The 20,444-nt window shown below is 38.6% G+C and overlaps 1 protein-coding gene across 1 annotated transcript in view; it reads left to right on the top strand.

Moving 5' to 3' along the window:
* Positions 1-20,444, top strand: part of DMD (dystrophin) — a 2,416,993-nt gene that overhangs the window by 836,912 nt on the left and 1,559,637 nt on the right. The window contains exon 12 of the mRNA XM_075852742.1: positions 17,000-17,150. Coding sequence (XP_075708857.1) covers positions 17,000-17,150 — 151 coding nt within the window. The remainder of the gene's footprint in view (positions 1-16,999; positions 17,151-20,444) is intronic.

Raw genomic sequence — 20,444 nt, 5'->3', positions numbered from 1 at the left:
GGACGCGGCGATACCAAATATGTGTAACTTTTTTACTTTATTTTGTTTTTTTTAATAGTAAAGCATTTTGTAAGGGGAAAAGCTGGGTTTTTCATTTTTACTTTTTTACTAGTCCCACTAGGGGACTTTAATATGTGATTCTCCGATCGCTATTATAATACACTGCAATACTTTTGTATTGCAGTGTATTACATCCTGTCCGTTTAAAACGGACAGGCATCTGCTAGGTCATGCCTCCGGCATGATCTAGCAGGCATTCGCTCCAGGCAGACCTGGGGGCCTTTATTAGGCCCCCGGCTGCCATTGGAGACACAGACACTCGGTGATCGTATCGCCGGGTGTCGGTGGGAGAGAGAGGGAGCTCCCTCTATCCAAAACCACTCAGATGCGGTGCACGCTATTGCGCACCGCATCTGAAGGGTTAAACGGGTGAAATCGATACTTATATTGATCTCACACGGCAGAGCAGGGACGCCCCCAGCCCTCAGCTGCCTCTGGCAGCTGAGAGCAGGGAGATTTGACGCTCCCTGCTCTGTTTACTTTATCCTGATGCAGTGCCGTAAAAAGGAATATATGCATCAGAATAAAGCCTGTTAGTGGCCGCCGTTAAAAGGCGTATTGTTGGTCACTAACGGGTTAATGAAAGTTACATTTCATTACACCAGCAGTTTGTAGGGAATCTTTATTTCTTTACTAGATGTAGTCTTTTGGTGTATAACAAGGCTTTGGTTTTTAACAAGGTTATTTTTTTTTTATTTCACTGTAACAATTTGGACTATTTTGTCAGGTCCATTACATTAAAATCAAATATAAATTCCAATTTAAGAAAAAATTAAAAACACCAAGGGGATGAATACTTTCGTAGGGCACTGTACCTGTACTACATGTACAGGTACTCTTCTCTGTCTGTACTACATGTCCTGCTATCTATCTTTACTCAGAGGCAGATTAAGGGTACCATGGGCCCTGTGCTGTATGAAAAGTAAAAGGCCCCTACCAACCCATAATTTTTTTAATTGTTTGATACAGTAAGTGTATAACTACTTATACATACTTAATGTCAAAACCACGTCCGTCCTCTTCCTTTTATATATTAAAATGTGAAGGCTGACGAGGAGAGACGTGGGATCCCTACTTGGACTACAGCAATGTACGTGCAAGGGGTCATGGATGATACGCCATGGAAAATTATTCCTACTTCTATAAACAAATAAAATAACTACAATACTCCAAATACACTGTGTAATAATGTGGAATATAAATAAATATATTTGTGTAACAGTACAAAAGTGTATTATAAATTATTGAAACCTGTGCCCCCCCCAGATTTTTTATCTGCTCTGCTATGCTATAAATACATATTTGCCTCCCCACACTGACTACATTACATTCATCCTTCATTTATGGACCTATACAGTATGTGCACATTTAGTACCATGTGAAGACTATTTAGTTAGGTAGTGCACCAGTTAAAAGAAGGAAAGACGTGTGACGTGCGCAGCATGCCACAGTACTACTTCCATTTTCTGCCATCCCCCAATTACAAAAGTACAAATACAGTATCAGAAACATTTTTAGTGCACCAGAACCAAGCTTATAACATAAATATAGCCTCAGAACTAAGCTCAGTACATATATACAGCACCAGAACAAAGCTCTTTACATATATACTGCACATGAACCAAGCTCAGTACATAAATACCAGCAAACACCAAAGAGAGGGACCGCAATAGTTGGTGGGCGCATTAGGAATCAATACAAAAAAATGCGGCAAAATAGGCCTTGTTTTCCAACTACAAATTGATTTAAAATAACAAATTTTTATTAAGCTATTATAGCAAAAGACAGACTACACAGAAATTAAAAGGTTCAAGTACGCAGCTGACAAGGATCAGCATAGTGCAATATGTAGCAATTCTATTGTGGGAATACAGAGTGTCAGCGGCTGCAGAACGCCACACTCTAGTTCATAAATTAATGTAGGAAGTCAGAAGGAACAAGTGTTTAAAATTTCAAAGAAAGCCCCCCCGACATGTTTCGCTACAGATGTAGCGTCTTTAGGGGTATCGGGGCTAAATCTGCGGACTTGAACCTTTTAATTTCTGTGTAGTCTGTCTTTTGCTATAATAGCTTAAAGGGAATGTGTTGCCAGCAAAACATGTTTTTTTTTTCTAGTTAAACAATTAGTGTGTAGGTGATTAAACATTGTTCTAATTTTTTTTATTTTTTTCACGAGTCAGGAAATATTATAAATTGGATTCAATTTATAATATTTCCCAGCACTGGTCACTAGATGGAGCAATTCCCAAAATTGCAGCATTGCATGTGGTAAAGCAACCACATTGCTTTATGCTGCAAAATTGGGAAAAAATCCCTCGCTCTAGTGAGCTCTCAGAATCCTCCCGTCCTTTATCCTGGCTAGTGCCGGGAGAAACGAGGGGTTTGAACGGTCTAACCTCCTACACTGTGTGTCGCCATTTTTTGAGCTAACACACAGTGTAGAAGGTTTACATACACTAGTAAAACACACTGAAACACGAACATACATAGAAATCACTTACCTGCTCCAGTCGCCGCCGCTCCCTCTGGTCCGTCCGCTCCATCTGCTGCCGCTGCTCCATGTGCACAAGTCCGGAAGCCGCGACCGGAAGTAGTAATCTTACTGCCCGGCCGCGACTTCCGGTCCACAGGAAAATGGCGCCGGAGGGCGCGCATTTCAAATCGGACTGTGTGGGAGCGGCGCATGCGCCGTTCCCACACACACAGCGTGCACCATAGTGGATGGAACGGGCCCCGTTCGCAGTCCCTATGGGACTGGAGCTGCCGTATTCCATGTCTGTATGTGTCGTTAATCGACACATACAGAAATGGAAAAAAAAATGGCAGCCCCCATAGGGAAGAAAAAGTGTAAAAATAGAAAAAAGTAACACACAAACACACAAATAAATATAAACGTTTTTAATAAAACCCTAGCATAAAACTGATATAAAAAAAAAAATGTTGGTGACACTGTTCCTTTAATAAAAATTTGTTATTTTAAATCAATTTGTAGTTGGAAAACAGAGCCTATTTTGCCGGCAGGCATTTTTTTGTATTCAGTACATAAATACAGCACCAGAATTAAATTCATAACATACTGTAAATGAAGCACCAGAACAAAGCTCATAACACAAATACAGCACCACAACCAAACTCAGAGCAAAATACAGAACCAAAGCTAAGCTTATAACATAAATATAGCACCCGAACCGAGCGCAGTACATAAATACAGCATCAGAATCAAGCTCACTACATACATATAGTGCCAGAACCAAGCTCATAACATAAATACGGCCCCAGAGCCAAGCTCGGTACAAATATACATCACCAGAACAAAGCTCAGTATATAAATACAGCACCATAACCAAGCTCAATATATAGATACAGCACCAGAAACAAGTTCAGTACATAAATACAGCACCAGAACCAAGCGCTGTATATAAATACAGCGCCACAACCAAATTTAGTACATAAATACATCCCCAGAATCAAGCTAATCTCAGAAATAGAGAACTAGAACCAAGCTCATAACATAAATGCAGCACCAGAACGAAGCTCAGTACATAAATATAGTACCAGAACTAAGCTCCGTAGATAACTACAGTACCAGAACAAAGCTCAGTACATATATATATATATATATATATATATATATATATACAGCACTAAAGGCAAGCTCATAACATAAATACAGTATAAGAACCAAGCTCAGAATATAAATTCAGCACTAGAACCAAGCTCGGTATGTACCACATGAAACTTCACCTCCCAGTATGACCTTAACTAAGTTAAGGGTATGCAGAGAGTTGTTGCTTGACAAACAAGAATGCTACCACCTATCCTCACTCTGTAGACCCTATGGGTGACTATAATACTGTTTAAAGTCAGACGCAGAATAAATGTTTCCATTTAGTGACTCACAGGTAATGTATTCTCTGTAGAGAAAAAAGGTTGGAGGGAACCTCCAGCTCACCTTAGGGCAAAAAATGAGTTTAATGCCTGTTGCGCCAGGATCCTCGTGTCGGCACACGTTGGTAGAGACACAGCAAACAATGGGTATGATCCAGCGCAGGGAAAAATAAATCGGAATTCCGGATGAGTTAAAATGGAAACTAGTTCCAATTTTATTGATGTGGAATAAAAAAACACCAGGAGAACTAACTCCCGCAGAGGAAAGGAGGATGAATGGAGAGAAGGTAGGTGTGTGGAGCCTACGCGTTTCAGACGATCTGCTCGTCCTTAATCATGGCTGAAGAATAAGTGATTTGACTGTTGGGGTGGCAGCTTATATCCGGTTTAATGCAGGTGTATTAAATTGCGGTTCAGGAGACTGGAGGTGGAACGCAACCATATGATTGGTCTCGCGTCGTATCTTATCCTCCGTCTGACCCCGAACACTTGCGAATCACAGCACAGGGACCCGCAATGAGTTCATGGTACGTATGTGTGTAGCTATCTTATATATTTGTTGATAACGATTAGCTACGTCCATAATGATCTTTAAATGTTAGAAAGGATTCGACATATATTTGAAGAAAACGAAATTGTTGGTATATTTAATCCAAACCGGATATAAGCTCTGGATGAAAAACGCCCCACTCGTCAAAATACGGTTTGGTATGAAAAACGTAGTGTGAATGCACCCTAAGTGCAGAAAATCTAAAAAAGATAAAATGTGACTAGCACTGACATATATGTCTCCATGCAGTAAACTAATGTTTGGACATCAAAGTAGTATAATGTACAGAGACGACTTGACGATTTACAGTTGTTAGTGTGCTACATACTATACAATAGAAGTGTGTAGTCAGAGAACCCATGTTGGCTATAATAGCCTTCTAACATCAGAAACACTGGCTATTTAATATGGTTTGGACGAGTCTCATAACATCTCTTGCCCTTTATTCCCATACAGCTATTATAGAAATGTTATTGATTTGAGAAAAACCTTTTTGTTTATATATAATAATATTCATAGGTATAGAATGGGAAATCTACCACCCATAAAAATATATTAGTATTTGTATACTTGTCAGATTAGGGGTTTGATGTTCTAGGGTAAATTTTACTTTGCTATTGATTTGGTATTTCTTTGTAACGAAGCAATGTTCATAGTGACAATATTAAACAAAGCTGACAAGGACTATACTGTCCCTTCCCATCTCTAGATTCAATTCGCATTTTTACAAGGGGAAAGCCGTCAGGGTAGGTCTTAGCATGCCACCCACGACGCTGAGAAATTTTTGGATGAAATCTAAGAGTTTTATTATCTGGGAAATCTGAATTTTTAATATTCTAACGAAACTATTTATGTATTGAAATTGGGCCAACTATTCAAATGACAGGGTTGGGATAAAATTGATCTAATAATAGAACATAAGTTCTTTCCTCAGATTAAGTCCATGAGGATGTCTTGTTTTTAGACGAAAAATCCAAAAAGCTTCCCTGCCCAGCGTCTTATGTTTCAAATTACCTCCCCGTTTCGGTGGATATACCTTTTCAATAGCATAGCATTTCAGTGAGTCTGTAGACCTATTGTGGTGTTGGATGAAATGTTTGGCTGCATTAGATGTATTTACAATATTAGGATTCCTAATATAACTCAGGTGTTCCAAAAATCTCTGTTTAAATTTACGATTGGTGCAACCTATGTACTTCAAATTACATGAAGTACACTCCAACACGTAGATCACAGACTCACTGTTACAATTAATGTAGTTCTTGATAGAAAAGTTGTGAGTGTCTGTTGAATCCGAAAAGCTTTTTTTAGGGGAAACATAGGAACAGGTTTTACAGGGATGTGTACCACATTTAAAAAATCCCTTTTGTTCCAACCACGAGCTTTTATGTGTATCTGGTCGTAGCATCGATGGAGCCACAACATTGCCTATCGTGGGAGCTTTGCGGGCAACTATTCTGCAACCTTCTTTTAGGATATTGTCCAGAATTTGGTCCTCCTTAAGGATAGGTAAATGTTTGAGGATAATTTTCTTTATTATTGAAAATTGATTGCTATATTGGAGAATAATAGCTGGTTTATTTGTGTCCAATGTTGAGGATTTCTTTTTGTTAGTAAGCATATCCTCCCTGTTTTTTTTGGAAGTTATCCTGGAAGCTCTTTCGAGTGTCCAGTTAGGGTATCCCCTCTTACGTAACCTTTGGGAGATTATATTTTGTTCTGCTAAAAAACTAGCGTCCGTGTTGCAATTACGTCTAGCCCTATGTAATTCACCCACAGGAATGGAGGTAACTGTTTGTCTAGGGTGATTGCTCTTCGCATGCAGAATGGTATTCCCCGAAATGGGTTTGCGATGTGTTTTCGTGTAGATTATTTCTCCCTCGATCCCTTCCAATTCTAAATCCAAGAAGATAGTATTATTAGGGTGAAAAGTGTGGGTGAATCTGAGGTTGGCATCGTTGGAATTGAGATAACTCGTAAAGAGAGAGATATCCGAAACTCGTCCTTTCCAAACAAATAGCAGGTCGTCGATATAACGACCATACCAGTGAATGTGTGTATTGAAAATATTTTTGTCTGAAAAGATATACAGTTCCTCCCACCAGGCCATTACTAGATTCACCAAAGAGGGTGAGAATCTTGCCCCCATTGAGACGCCCTTAAGTTGGAGATAAAATTTATGGTTGAATGTAAAAAAATTGTGTTGCATCAAAAAAAGTGAGACATCTAGAATATACAATTGAAGCTCATGACTGTATGGGCTATGTTTATGCAAATGATGTTCCAATGCTTCATGTGCTATAGTGTGTGGTATATTGGTATATAATGAGATGACATCACAATTGAGCCAAACAAAATCCTGGGACCATAGTTCATTCTCAAAGGATCTGAGAACATCTTGAGTGTCTCTAAGAAAACCTGGAGTCTTCGTTGCTAAGGGTTGCAAAAGGGAGTCCACCCATTCCGAAAATCTCTCTAGGAGTGACCCTATGCCGGATACAATGGGTCTCATTGGTGGAGGATTCAAGTTTTTGTGCACTTTCGGGAGAGCATGTAAGATTGGAATAGTAGGAAAATCCACATCAATATATGAAGACTGTTTGGAAGTGAGAAGACCTTTATCCAAACCCTCTTGGATTAATTTTTTCATTTTTATTTGAAAATTATTGGTGGGATTATGGTCTAAGATCTTATAGGTGTCTTTATCAGACAACATGGTGGTAACTTCTGTGATGTATGCATCTCTATTCATAATTACGATGCTTCCCCCTTTATCCGACTTTTTAATGATGAGATCCTTATTATCTTCTAGAGACTTGAGAGCTAGAAATGAATCTTTAGACAAATTTTTAGGATATTTCGTTGTTGTTGTGGAGTCTGTGAGGAGTTGTAGATCTTTTTCCACCGCCATTTGAAATCTGTCCATTAATTCGATTCTTGACTCCAATGGATAGAACTTGGGGTTACTGGTTTTCAGTTCCGTAGAAATATTAACCCTCTGAGACTGTGATTCTAAGCTCAAACTCTCCAGATCTATTAGTGTTCTCAATTCATCAAATCGATATAATTTGGGGTTTTGAGCTTTAGTAGATGTTTTCTCTATCTTAGGATCTTGGCTGTCTAAATCTGGCTCCGTATTGTTAGTAAAATGTCTCTTGATAGTGAGGTCTCTGACAAATTTATTTATGTCTATGAGTGTATTAAAGGGATCAAAGTTGCAAGCAGGGGCAAAATTAAGGCCAAGGGAGAGCACTTTTTCTTGAGCTGAGGTCAAAACAGTAGATGACAAATTGATGACACTAAGTAGGGGTGTTATATTCTCCGATGTCTCAGACGGCGACCTTGGTCCTGCTCCGAATGGTTTGTGTTTTCTCCCCCCTCTTCGACCCCGTTTTTTGAGGCCTTAAATTGATTTCTGTCCAAAACTCGTGGTCTTGAACTTGAGTCCTCACTGTCAGAAGTTGTCGCTGACTCCAGTTCCGTGGAACTGAAACTAACCCTGGAAGCATTGTTGCCTCTGTTCTTTCCAAAGTTCCGTTTCTTCAGGATGGACTTAACTTTATTTGGTGTTCTATCCTCTCTGGTCCAGGAATACACCTCATTATTAGCATAGTCCTTTGAGTCTCGGAGAAACTTTTTCTTCTTCACTTCCGCTAGTGATTGATTAATTTTATTAATGTACTGGGAAGTACGAGATTCAAGCATTGAAAAATCAGGTGAGCTGGAGGCTGCATTGATCTGTGTCTCTACTATTTGGATGTCTGTTTCCAAGCTAGTGAGCTTGAGCACTTCCTCTTTCGTGATGAGTTCCATAAGTTTGAGGGAACAGTCAGTTAATGTTTGGTTCCAATTGGCAAAAAACTCGTCTGAATATTTGAAAGAGGGATTCTTCCTAATGCGCAAGCCTCGGGGGATCATTTTCTTAGATATATAGTTGTTAAGGGTTGTTAAATCCCACCACACTTTTGCTTCCTGGATTTTAAGTTTTTCAACTTGATGGAAAAGGTTATTCAGACTGTGATTGTTATCCCCCACATCATCCGAATTACCAAACACTTGGGCCGCCATGTCCACTCTGCTTAATGGTACTTCGTGTCCCAATGTTCGATGCATGGTGTTACTATGTAACAGCGTAATAATGTCAATGTTATGTCACGTAATATTAAAACACACAGGATATTTTCAGACCAAATGAATTAGATCTCCATAAGCAAATTTATCTATAATATGCAGATAGAGGCTTAAATATCCACCTTTCAACGGAATATGAAAAACCACTTCCTAAGGATGCGTGTGCATTCAAAGGGGCCCTAATGAGGGCAAGGTGAGCACGTGAGGCAAAGCCGATATTCAAAGTAGAGAAAAAAGGTTGGAGGGAACCTCCAGCTCACCTTAGGGCAAAAAATTAGTTTAATGCCTGTTGCGCCAGGATCCTCGTGTCGGCACACGTTGGTAGAGACACAGCAAACAATAGGTATGATCCAGCGCAGGGAAAAATAAATCGGAATTCCGGATGAGTTAAAATGGAAGCTTTTTGGATTTTTCGTCTAAAAACAAGACATCCTCATGGACTTAATCTGAGGAAAGAACTTATGTTCTATTATTAGATCAATTTTATCCCAACCCTGTCATTTGAATAGTTGGCCCAATTTCAATACATAAATAGTTTGGTTAGAATATTAAAAATTCAGATTTCCCAGATAATAAAACTCTTAGATTTCATCCAAAAATTTCTCAGCGTCGTGGGTGGCATGCTAAGACCTACCCTGACGGCTTTCCCCTTGTAAAAATGCGAATTGAATCTAGAGATGGGAAGGGACAGTATAGTCCTTGTCAGCTTTGTTTAATATTGTCACTATGAACATTGCTTCGTTACAAAGAAATACCAAATCAATAGCAAAGTAAAATTTACCCTAGAACATCAAACCCCTAATCTGACAAGTATACAAATACTAATATATTTTTATGGGTGGTAGATTTCCCATTCTATACCTATGAATATTATTATATATAAACAAAAAGGTTTTTCTCAAATCAATAACATTTCTATAATAGCTGTATGGGAATAAAGGGCAAGAGATGTTATGAGACTCGTCCAAACCATATTAAATAGCCAGTGTTTCTGATGTTAGAAGGCTATTATAGCCAACATGGGTTCTCTGACTACACACTTCTATTGTATAGTATGTAGCACACTAACAACTGTAAATCGTCAAGTCGTCTCTGTACATTATACTACTTTGATGTCCAAACATTAGTTTACTGCATGGAGACATATATGTCAGTGCTAGTCACATTTTATCTTTTTTAGATTTTCTGCACTTAGGGTGCATTCACACTACGTTTTTCATACCAAACCGTATTTTGACGAGTGGGGCGTTTTTCATCCAGAGCTTATATCCGGTTTGGATTAAATATACCAACAATTTCGTTTTCTTCAAATATATGTCGAATCCTTTCTAACATTTAAAGATCATTATGGACGTAGCTAATCGTTATCAACAAATATATAAGATAGCTACACACATACGTACCATGAACTCATTGCGGGTCCCTGTGCTGTGATTCGCAAGTGTTCGGGGTCAGACGGAGGATAAGATACGACGCGAGACCAATCATATGGTTGCGTTCCACCTCCAGTCTCCTGAACCGCAATTTAATACACCTGCATTAAACCGGATATAAGCTGCCACCCCAACAGTCAAATCACTTATTCTTCAGCCATGATTAAGGACGAGGAGATCGTCTGAAACGCGTAGGCTCCACACACCTACCTTCTCTCCATTCATCCACCTTTCCTCTGCGGGAGTTAGTTCTCCTGGTGTTTTTTTATTCCACATCAATAAAATTGGAACTAGTTTCCATTTTAACTCATCCGGAATTCCGATTTATTTTTCCCTGCGCTGGATCATACCTATTGTTTGCTGTGTCTCTACCAACGTGTGCCGACACGAGGATCCTGGCGCAACAGGCATTAAACTAATTTTTTGCCCTAAGGTGAGCTGGAGGTTCCCTCCAACCTTTTTTCTCTACTTTGAATATCGGCTTTGCCTCACGTGCTCACCTTGCCCTCATTAGGGCCCCTTTGAATGCACACGCATCCTTAGGAAGTGGTTTTTCATATTCCGTTGAAAGGTGGATATTTAAGCCTCTATCTGCATATTATAGATAAATTTGCTTATGGAGATCTAATTCATTTGGTCTGAAAATATCCTGTGTGTTTTAATATTACGTGACATAACATTGACATTATTACGCTGTTACATAGTAACACCATGCATCGAACATTGGGACACGAAGTACCATTAAGCAGAGTGGACATGGCGGCCCAAGTGTTTGGTAATTCGGATGATGTGGGGGATAACAATCACAGTCTGAATAACCTTTTCCATCAAGTTGAAAAACTTAAAATCCAGGAAGCAAAAGTGTGGTGGGATTTAACAACCCTTAACAACTATATATCTAAGAAAATGATCCCCCGAGGCTTGCGCATTAGGAAGAATCCCTCTTTCAAATATTCAGACGAGTTTTTTGCCAATTGGAACCAAACATTAACTGACTGTTCCCTCAAACTTATGGAACTCATCACGAAAGAGGAAGTGCTCAAGCTCACTAGCTTGGAAACAGACATCCAAATAGTAGAGACACAGATCAATGCAGCCTCCAGCTCACCTGATTTTTCAATGCTTGAATCTCGTACTTCCCAGTACATTAATAAAATTAATCAATCACTAGCGGAAGTGAAGAAGAAAAAGTTTCTCCGAGACTCAAAGGACTATGCTAATAATGAGGTGTATTCCTGGACCAGAGAGGATAGAACACCAAATAAAGTTAAGTCCATCCTGAAGAAACGGAACTTTGGAAAGAACAGAGGCAACAATGCTTCCAGGGTTAGTTTCAGTTCCACGGAACTGGAGTCAGCGACAACTTCTGACAGTGAGGACTCAAGTTCAAGACCACGAGTTTTGGACAGAAATCAATTTAAGGCCTCAAAAAACGGGGTCGAAGAGGGGGGAGAAAACACAAACCATTCGGAGCAGGACCAAGGTCGCCGTCTGAGACATCGGAGAATATAACACCCCTACTTAGTGTCATCAATTTGTCATCTACTGTTTTGACCTCAGCTCAAGAAAAAGTGCTCTCCCTTGGCCTTAATTTTGCCCCTGCTTGCAACTTTGATCCCTTTAATACACTCATAGACATAAATAAATTTGTCAGAGACCTCACTATCAAGAGACATTTTACTAACAATACGGAGCCAGATTTAGACAGCCAAGATCCTAAGATAGAGAAAACATCTACTAAAGCTCAAAACCCCAAATTATATCGATTTGATGAATTGAGAACACTAATAGATCTGGAGAGTTTGAGCTTAGAATCACAGTCTCAGAGGGTTAATATTTCTACGGAACTGAAAACCAGTAACCCCAAGTTCTATCCATTGGAGTCAAGAATCGAATTAATGGACAGATTTCAAATGGCGGTGGAAAAAGATCTACAACTCCTCACAGACTCCACAACAACAACGAAATATCCTAAAAATTTGTCTAAAGATTCATTTCTAGCTCTCAAGTCTCTAGAAGATAATAAGGATCTCATCATTAAAAAGTCGGATAAAGGGGGAAGCATCGTAATTATGAATAGAGATGCATACATCACAGAAGTTACCACCATGTTGTCTGATAAAGACACCTATAAGATCTTAGACCATAATCCCACCAATAATTTTCAAATAAAAATGAAAAAATTAATCCAAGAGGGTTTGGATAAAGGTCTTCTCACTTCCAAACAGTCTTCATATATTGATGTGGATTTTCCTACTATTCCAATCTTACATGCTCTCCCGAAAGTGCACAAAAACTTGAATCCTCCACCAATGAGACCCATTGTATCCGGCATAGGGTCACTCCTAGAGAGATTTTCGGAATGGGTGGACTCCCTTTTGCAACCCTTAGCAACGAAGACTCCAGGTTTTCTTAGAGACACTCAAGATGTTCTCAGATCCTTTGAGAATGAACTATGGTCCCAGGATTTTGTTTGGCTCAATTGTGATGTCATCTCATTATATACCAATATACCACACACTATAGCACATGAAGCATTGGAACATCATTTGCATAAACATAGCCCATACAGTCATGAGCTTCAATTGTATATTCTAGATGTCTCACTTTTTTTGATGCAACACAATTTTTTTACATTCAACCATAAATTTTATCTCCAACTTAAGGGCGTCTCAATGGGGGCAAGATTCTCACCCTCTTTGGCGAATCTAGTAATGGCCTGGTGGGAGGAACTGTATATCTTTTCAGACAAAAATATTTTCAATACACACATTCACTGGTATGGTCGTTATATCGACAACCTGCTATTTGTTTGGAAAGGACGAGTTTCGGATATCTCTCTCTTTACGAGTTATCTCAATTCCAACGATGCCAACCTCAGATTCACCCACACTTTTCACCCTAATAATACTATCTTCTTGGATTTAGAATTGGAAGGGATCGAGGGAGAAATAATCTACACGAAAACACATCGCAAACCCATTTCGGGGAATACCATTCTGCATGCGAAGAGCAATCACCCTAGACAAACAGTTACCTCCATTCCTGTGGGTGAATTACATAGGGCTAGACGTAATTGCAACACGGACGCTAGTTTTTTAGCAGAACAAAATATAATCTCCCAAAGGTTACGTAAGAGGGGATACCCTAACTGGACACTCGAAAGAGCTTCCAGGATAACTTCCAAAAAAAAACAGGGAGGATATGCTTACTAACAAAAAGAAATCCTCAACATTGGACACAAATAAACCAGCTATTATTCTCCAATATAGCAATCAATTTTCAATAATAAAGAAAATTATCCTCAAACATTTACCTATCCTTAAGGAGGACCAAATTCTGGACAATATCCTAAAAGAAGGTTGCAGAATAGTTGCCCGCAAAGCTCCCACGATAGGCAATGTTGTGGCTCCATCGATGCTACGACCAGATACACATAAAAGCTCGTGGTTGGAACAAAAGGGATTTTTTAAATGTGGTACACATCCCTGTAAAACCTGTTCCTATGTTTCCCCTAAAAAAAGCTTTTCGGATTCAACAGACACTCACAACTTTTCTATCAAGAACTACATTAATTGTAACAGTGAGTCTGTGATCTACGTGTTGGAGTGTACTTCATGTAATTTGAAGTACATAGGTTGCACCAATCGTAAATTTAAACAGAGATTTTTGGAACACCTGAGTTATATTAGGAATCCTAATATTGTAAATACATCTAATGCAGCCAAACATTTCATCCAACACCACAATAGGTCTACAGACTCACTGAAATGCTATGCTATTGAAAAGGTATATCCACCGAAACGGGGAGGTAATTTGAAACATAAGACGCTGGGCAGGGAAGCTTTATGGATTTTTCGTCTAAAAACAAGACATCCTCATGGACTTAATCTGAGGAAAGAACTTATGTTCTATTATTAGATCAATTTTATCCCAACCCTGTCATTTGAATAGTTGGCCCAATTTCAATACATAAATAGTTTGGTTAGAATATTAAAAATTCAGATTTCCCAGATAATAAAACTCTTAGATTTCATCCAAAAATTTCTCAGCGTCGTGGGTGGCATGCTAAGACCTACCCTGACGGCTTTCCCCTTGTAAAAATGCGAATTGAATCTAGAGATGGGAAGGGACAGTATAGTCCTTGTCAGCTTTGTTTAATATTGTCACTATGAACATTGCTTCGTTACAAAGAAATACCAAATCAATAGCAAAGTAAAATTTACCCTAGAACATCAAACCCCTAATCTGACAAGTATACAAATACTAATATATTTTTATGGGTGGTAGATTTCCCATTCTATACCTATGAATATTATTATATATAAACAAAAAGGTTTTTCTCAAATCAATAACATTTCTATAATAGCTGTATGGGAATAAAGGGCAAGAGATGTTATGAGACTCGTCCAAACCATATTAAATAGCCAGTGTTTCTGATGTTAGAAGGCTATTATAGCCAACATGGGTTCTCTGACTACACACTTCTATTGTATAGTATGTAGCACACTAACAACTGTAAATCGTCAAGTCGTCTCTGTACATTATACTACTTTGATGTCCAAACATTAGTTTACTGCATGGAGACATATATGTCAGTGCTAGTCACATTTTATCTTTTTTAGATTTTCTGCACTTAGGGTGCATTCACACTACGTTTTTCATACCAAACCGTATTTTGACGAGTGGGGCGTTTTTCATCCAGAGCTTATATCCGGTTTGGATTAAATATACCAACAATTTCGTTTTCTTCAAATATATGTCGAATCCTTTCTAACATTTAAAGATCATTATGGACGTAGCTAATCGTTATCAACAAATATATAAGATAGCTACACACATACGTACCATGAACTCATTGCGGGTCCCTGTGCTGTGATTCGCAAGTGTTCGGGGTCAGACGGAGGATAAGATACGACGCGAGACCAATCATATGGTTGCGTTCCACCTCCAGTCTCCTGAACCGCAATTTAATACACCTGCATTAAACCGGATATAAGCTGCCACCCCAACAGTCAAATCACTTATTCTTCAGCCATGATTAAGGACGAGGAGATCGTCTGAAACGCGTAGGCTCCACACACCTACCTTCTCTCCATTCATCCACCTTTCCTCTGCGGGAGTTAGTTCTCCTGGTGTTTTTTTATTCCACATCAATAAAATTGGAACTAGTTTCCATTTTAACTCATCCGGAATTCCGATTTATTTTTCCCTGCGCTGGATCATACCCATTGTTTGCAATGTATTCTCTGATTAGAATCGTCATTTTTCCTATTCTTCTCCCGGCCACAACTCGTTTCTGCAAAATTTCCCCCTAAATATGTGCTCCTTGCATATAATAGTGCTATAAACTGTGCCCCTGAATGTAATAGCTCCAAACAATATTCCCCCAGAATGTAATAGTAGCTACACACACTGTGCCCCTATATATAATAGCTTTGCACACTGTTTCCCTAAATGTAATAGCTCCACACTGTGCCCCTTGATCTAAAAAAAATCCTTACACTGTGCCCCGATTTCTTTTTTAAATGGTCACGTTGTGCCCCCGAATAAAAATCTGTTGCACCTTGTTTCCCCGATTTAAAAAAAATGCTACGGATAGGGCACCAAGTCTGTGGCAGCGGCTGCGCACGGTATCTGGGAGAATTCAGACTCGTTTAACTCTTGCTGTGTGTGTCCTCAACACCTGCTCAGTATACACATAAACCTAATGTACATTATGTGCTGAGCCAGGCAGCCCGGGCTTCCCTGAAAGAGCGGGCCCCATAGCAGACGCTATGGCTGCTACGCCGGTAATTCCGTCAGTAACCTTTACTGTACTGCTCTCTAAATTTGCTATATGTACTGTATTACCATCTACCTGTACTACATGTATTGTAGTTTTGTAGTTTTCTACCTGCACTACATGAATGGTACTGCTTTCTATCTGTACTACATGTACTATGCTGCTCTCTACTTGTACTACATGAACTTTACTGCTCTTCACCTGTATTACTAACTACCTGTAGTAAATGCCCTATTCGGATCTCTACATATTCTTTATTTACTGTTTTTATCTACATGTAACAGGTCAGGGTGGCTCCATTTTATTATTACTGTACACGGTGTTAACTGTACAGGACCCTGAAAAAGCTCCTGTCCTTAACAAAGAAAGTGATTTACCAACTTCCGAAATGCTTTTTATCCATATATCTATATCTATATATATATAGATAAGGACTTATTTATCTTCTGATAGTAATCTGATTATTTTTCTTTAATATAATTTTTATCTTATTTTGGTTGACATTTTGTCGGCATTAGAACCAATTTACAGTTGTCCATAGAGTTCTGGACTCCAGTTAAAACATTCTCAACTAAGGGCCTGTTCACATCACCGTTCACTTTCCGTTCCGGGGTTTCGTCGGAGATTTCCGTCGGGTGAACCCCGCAACGGAAAGTGAAACTGAAACCACAGCTTCCATTTCAGTCACCATTGATATCAATGGTGACGGAAACATTGCTAATGGTTTCCGTTCGTCACCATTCCGGCAGGTTTCCGTTTTAACTGTGCTATTGATTCCGTCGGAAAAACTGAAATCTGCCGGAATGGTGACGAACGGAAACCATTAGCGATTGATATCAATGGTGACTGAAACGGAAGCTGTGGTTTCACTTTCACTTTCCGTTGCGGGGTTCACCCGACGGAAACCTCAGACGGAACCCCGGAACGGAAAGCAAGCGGTGATGTGAACAGGCCCTTATACTTGCTGCACTAGAAACAAATTATTATTGAGACCACTGTAATTATTGCAGTAAAGAGAAACTGCTAGAATAAAATAATATTGAAAAATCTTATAAAAGTTATACATTTATTTTTCACACTTTTTTTGTCTTCAATAATTGATAATAAATAAAGGCATCCACTTAGAATTTTTAATTTATTATTTAATTTTAGTTTGCACAAAACTTTGATGGATCTTCAAAATCAACAACTGCAGCAGTTAAATGACTGGCTTTCACAAACAGAGTCGAGGACAAAGAGGATGGAAGCTGAAATTCTGGGCCCTGACTTGGAAGATATAAAACGTCAGATAGAAGACCATAAGGTTTGTCCTCATTTTGAGCAGCTGTTTTTTTTTGTTTTTTTTAAATAATAATTTGCAGTACAATCTTGTATTTGTTACTATTAGTATTCTAATCATTGTTTTGATAGTTAATAATATTATTATTATTATTATTCCTTTTTATTCTTTGATTCAGTTCAATAAAGTACAATGAAACCTCTGAAAAAGACTACATATTTGAGAAGACCACCTACTTATCTAGCCCAGATTTTCTGTGATAGATTATAAATTCCATCATGCTATGCATACTGGCCAGTTTCTGAGAGGACACCCCTTTAGAAGACCATTTTAAATTCAGTTATGGGTGATCTTCTCAAAGAGGTTCCACTGCAAACATATATACTTTGTGTAGTGCCTCCCAGTGTATATAGTACAAACAACATAGTTGGCATGCACCTTCTGTAAATTAAATAATTGTGCGGGTGCTAATCCATGTGTGTTGTTTGTACATTTAGGAAGGGGGGGGGGACTGCTTCCATTTTGGTTGTGCTCTTCTCCCTTCTGTCCAAAGCTGTATTTAATTAGAGCAGAGTAAATTTACTTATCCTGGGTTAATTTTGTGGGCTTAGTACCAAAAGATAAGTAAGACTCCAATTATACAGGTATAAGGTTTACTATACAGTCCCCCTGTATGAGGTTCTTTGTCGTGGCAGGTGGGCACAATTTGATCAAGCTGAGAGATAAGAACCTCATATTTATAAGTATTGTAAATATAGCAGTAATACAATTTAAAACAATAAAACCTGAAGAATAGGCATCAGGAAAAAATGGCGATGTTTCTAGGCTTTTTTTCATAAGTCAAGATTATGTATTGGTTGAGTAGATCATCTTTCTTTTGGCTTCCTCAATTCAATATAGTCAATATTTCCTGTCCAAATAAATCATTTCTAATGCTAAACCATAATATTTTATAACTAATCAATTGATGAGAAAATAGTTTTACCCTTATATAAATCACCAGTCAGACCACACATAGAATATTGTGTACAATTTTGGATACCTGTGTATAAAACAGATATAGCTGACCTCGAGTAAAGTAATTATGGTAACGGGTGGATTACAATTACCAGAGAGATAAACAAAATAAAGGTTAATTAGGGGATAATAAATTTCTTAATGGTATTTTACTGACAAGGTCCAAATATATCACAGGCAAATACAGAGATCTTCCTATGATCTTTTTATATCTAGGTCTGTAACCATGACATGGGGTTTCATTAACAGCAAAAAAGTTTCGGTTTTTTTCAATGTGTGAGCAGTGAGGCTATGGAACTGTAAGGTAGAGACTGGGCATGGCCTTTTATCTTGCCCTCCTCAAACAGACTAATCGAACAATTAAAAAAAAAAAATAGCTACGCTCAACTCACGACTCCTCATTGCTTCTCCCCTCCTGGTCCCCTCAGACTCTCCCAGCAGGCCATGGCTCACATATAATACTGGGCAGTGCCAGGACATCGTATGTGACGCAGCACTTATGATGTTGAGTGCTGCATCGCATAAAAGATCCTGACGCTGCTCAATATCAGGAGATTGTGTGAGCCACAACCGGTAAAGGACCCGGAGGGTAAAAGCTAATAGGAGCAGTGAGGTAATTATATATTTTTTTAATTTTATGTTTGATGGGGGGAATGGATGACACTGTGGTGCACAGCCAGCGTAAAAATGCAAACTATTTATTAAGAGGCGTGCGCTTCTTAATAAATCTCTTGCATCTTACTCCAGCGGAGCAGAAAGCTTAGACAGGTGTATGAAAGGCCAGTCTTAGGAAATCTTCAGTATGTCTTTTATCAAAAGTACTTTGTAATAGATGTGGTCACTGTAAATAAAAAAAAATACGGAGTAGTAACAGTGGTCAGTGGCTCCTGTAAGGGTATGTTTACATGGCTTATTTTACAAACATCTGCCCATTCATTTCATTGGTAAAAACTGCGTTTTGTCCCGACACTGCATTATTTTACTTGGCCGTTTGGAAAAATGGCGCGTAAAAAACGTCCCGTAAAAAGAAGTGCTTGTCACTTCTTGAGCCGCTTTTGGAGCCGTTTTTCATTGTATCAATAGAAAGAAAGCTCCAAAAATGGCTGCAGAAACGCATCAGAAAACGCTTGATGCTTAAAAAACGGCTGAAAATCAGGGGCTGTATTTACGGCCGTTTTTAGTTTGCCGTGTGAACATACCCTAACAGTCGTGTTCATGTAATGGATCAGTGCAGTTGGGGGTGAATATTGTATTTACAATTATATTTGTATTAACTTATAAAAGAAGACATTTGTTTTAAGTGCAGGATTTATTTAAGATTAATTAAGCCTAGTTTTTTGGGGGTTTTTTTCATGTATTTTTTCTTCGTACGTTCCAAGAGCCATAACTTTTTTCTTTCTCCATCAATAAAGCCATATGAGGGCTTTTTTGTTGTTGTTGCAAGATGAGTTTTTTTAATTGCACCATTTTAATGTTTCATTGAATGGACTGAGAAACTTTAAAAAAATATTTTGTGGGGTGAAATGGAAAAAACAGCAATTCTTCCACTGCTTTAAATTTTTTTTTTTAATGGCTTTCACTGTGCCTTAAAATTGACATGTTAACTTTATTCTGTGGGTCAATATTGATTATGGCGATACTAATTTTATAAAGTTTCTTTTATGTTTTAATTTTTCCAAAATAAAACTATTTGTTAAAAATAAAATTTGTTTTGTGTTGCCGTATACTGAGACCCATAACTTTTTATTTTTCATCATTGAAGCTGTGTGAGGGCTACATTTTTGCAGGGCGGGCTGCAATTTTTATTGGTACCATTTTGGGGTAGAGTACATACAACTATTTGATCACTCTTGATTCTATTTTTTTGAAAAGCGTTCAGTGTACGGGATATATAACCTTATGTTGTAGTAGATCGGAACATTATTTTATTATTGTTTACATAATTTTACAGAAAGAAAAAAACCTTTTCCCCTTGCACAATACACTGCAATACTTATGCATTGCACTAGGGGGCTTGAACATGCGATCTTTGGATCACTTGCACCATACACTGCAATACTTATGCATTGCACTAGATGACTTGTACATGCGATCTTTGGATCGCTTGCACAATAGACCGCAATACTTATATATTGCAGTATATTGTGCTTTTTGAGCTCTCCTATGAAGCCTTACCTATGGTCGGTATACCTGCCTTTAGAGTTAGGGCATGCCCAGACGTGACGGATTTCTTCCGCCACTGTCCTTATCAATGCCGCACGGAATCTGTGTTGCAGATTCTGTTGCGGCTTTGCCTAAAAT

The sequence above is a fragment of the Rhinoderma darwinii genome, chromosome 2, assembly GCF_050947455.1.
Source record: "Rhinoderma darwinii isolate aRhiDar2 chromosome 2, aRhiDar2.hap1, whole genome shotgun sequence".
Lineage (NCBI taxonomy): Eukaryota > Metazoa > Chordata > Amphibia > Anura > Rhinodermatidae > Rhinoderma > Rhinoderma darwinii.
The sequence above is the reverse complement of the archived record's forward strand: the minus strand, read 5'-3'. Positions and strand labels throughout refer to the sequence as shown.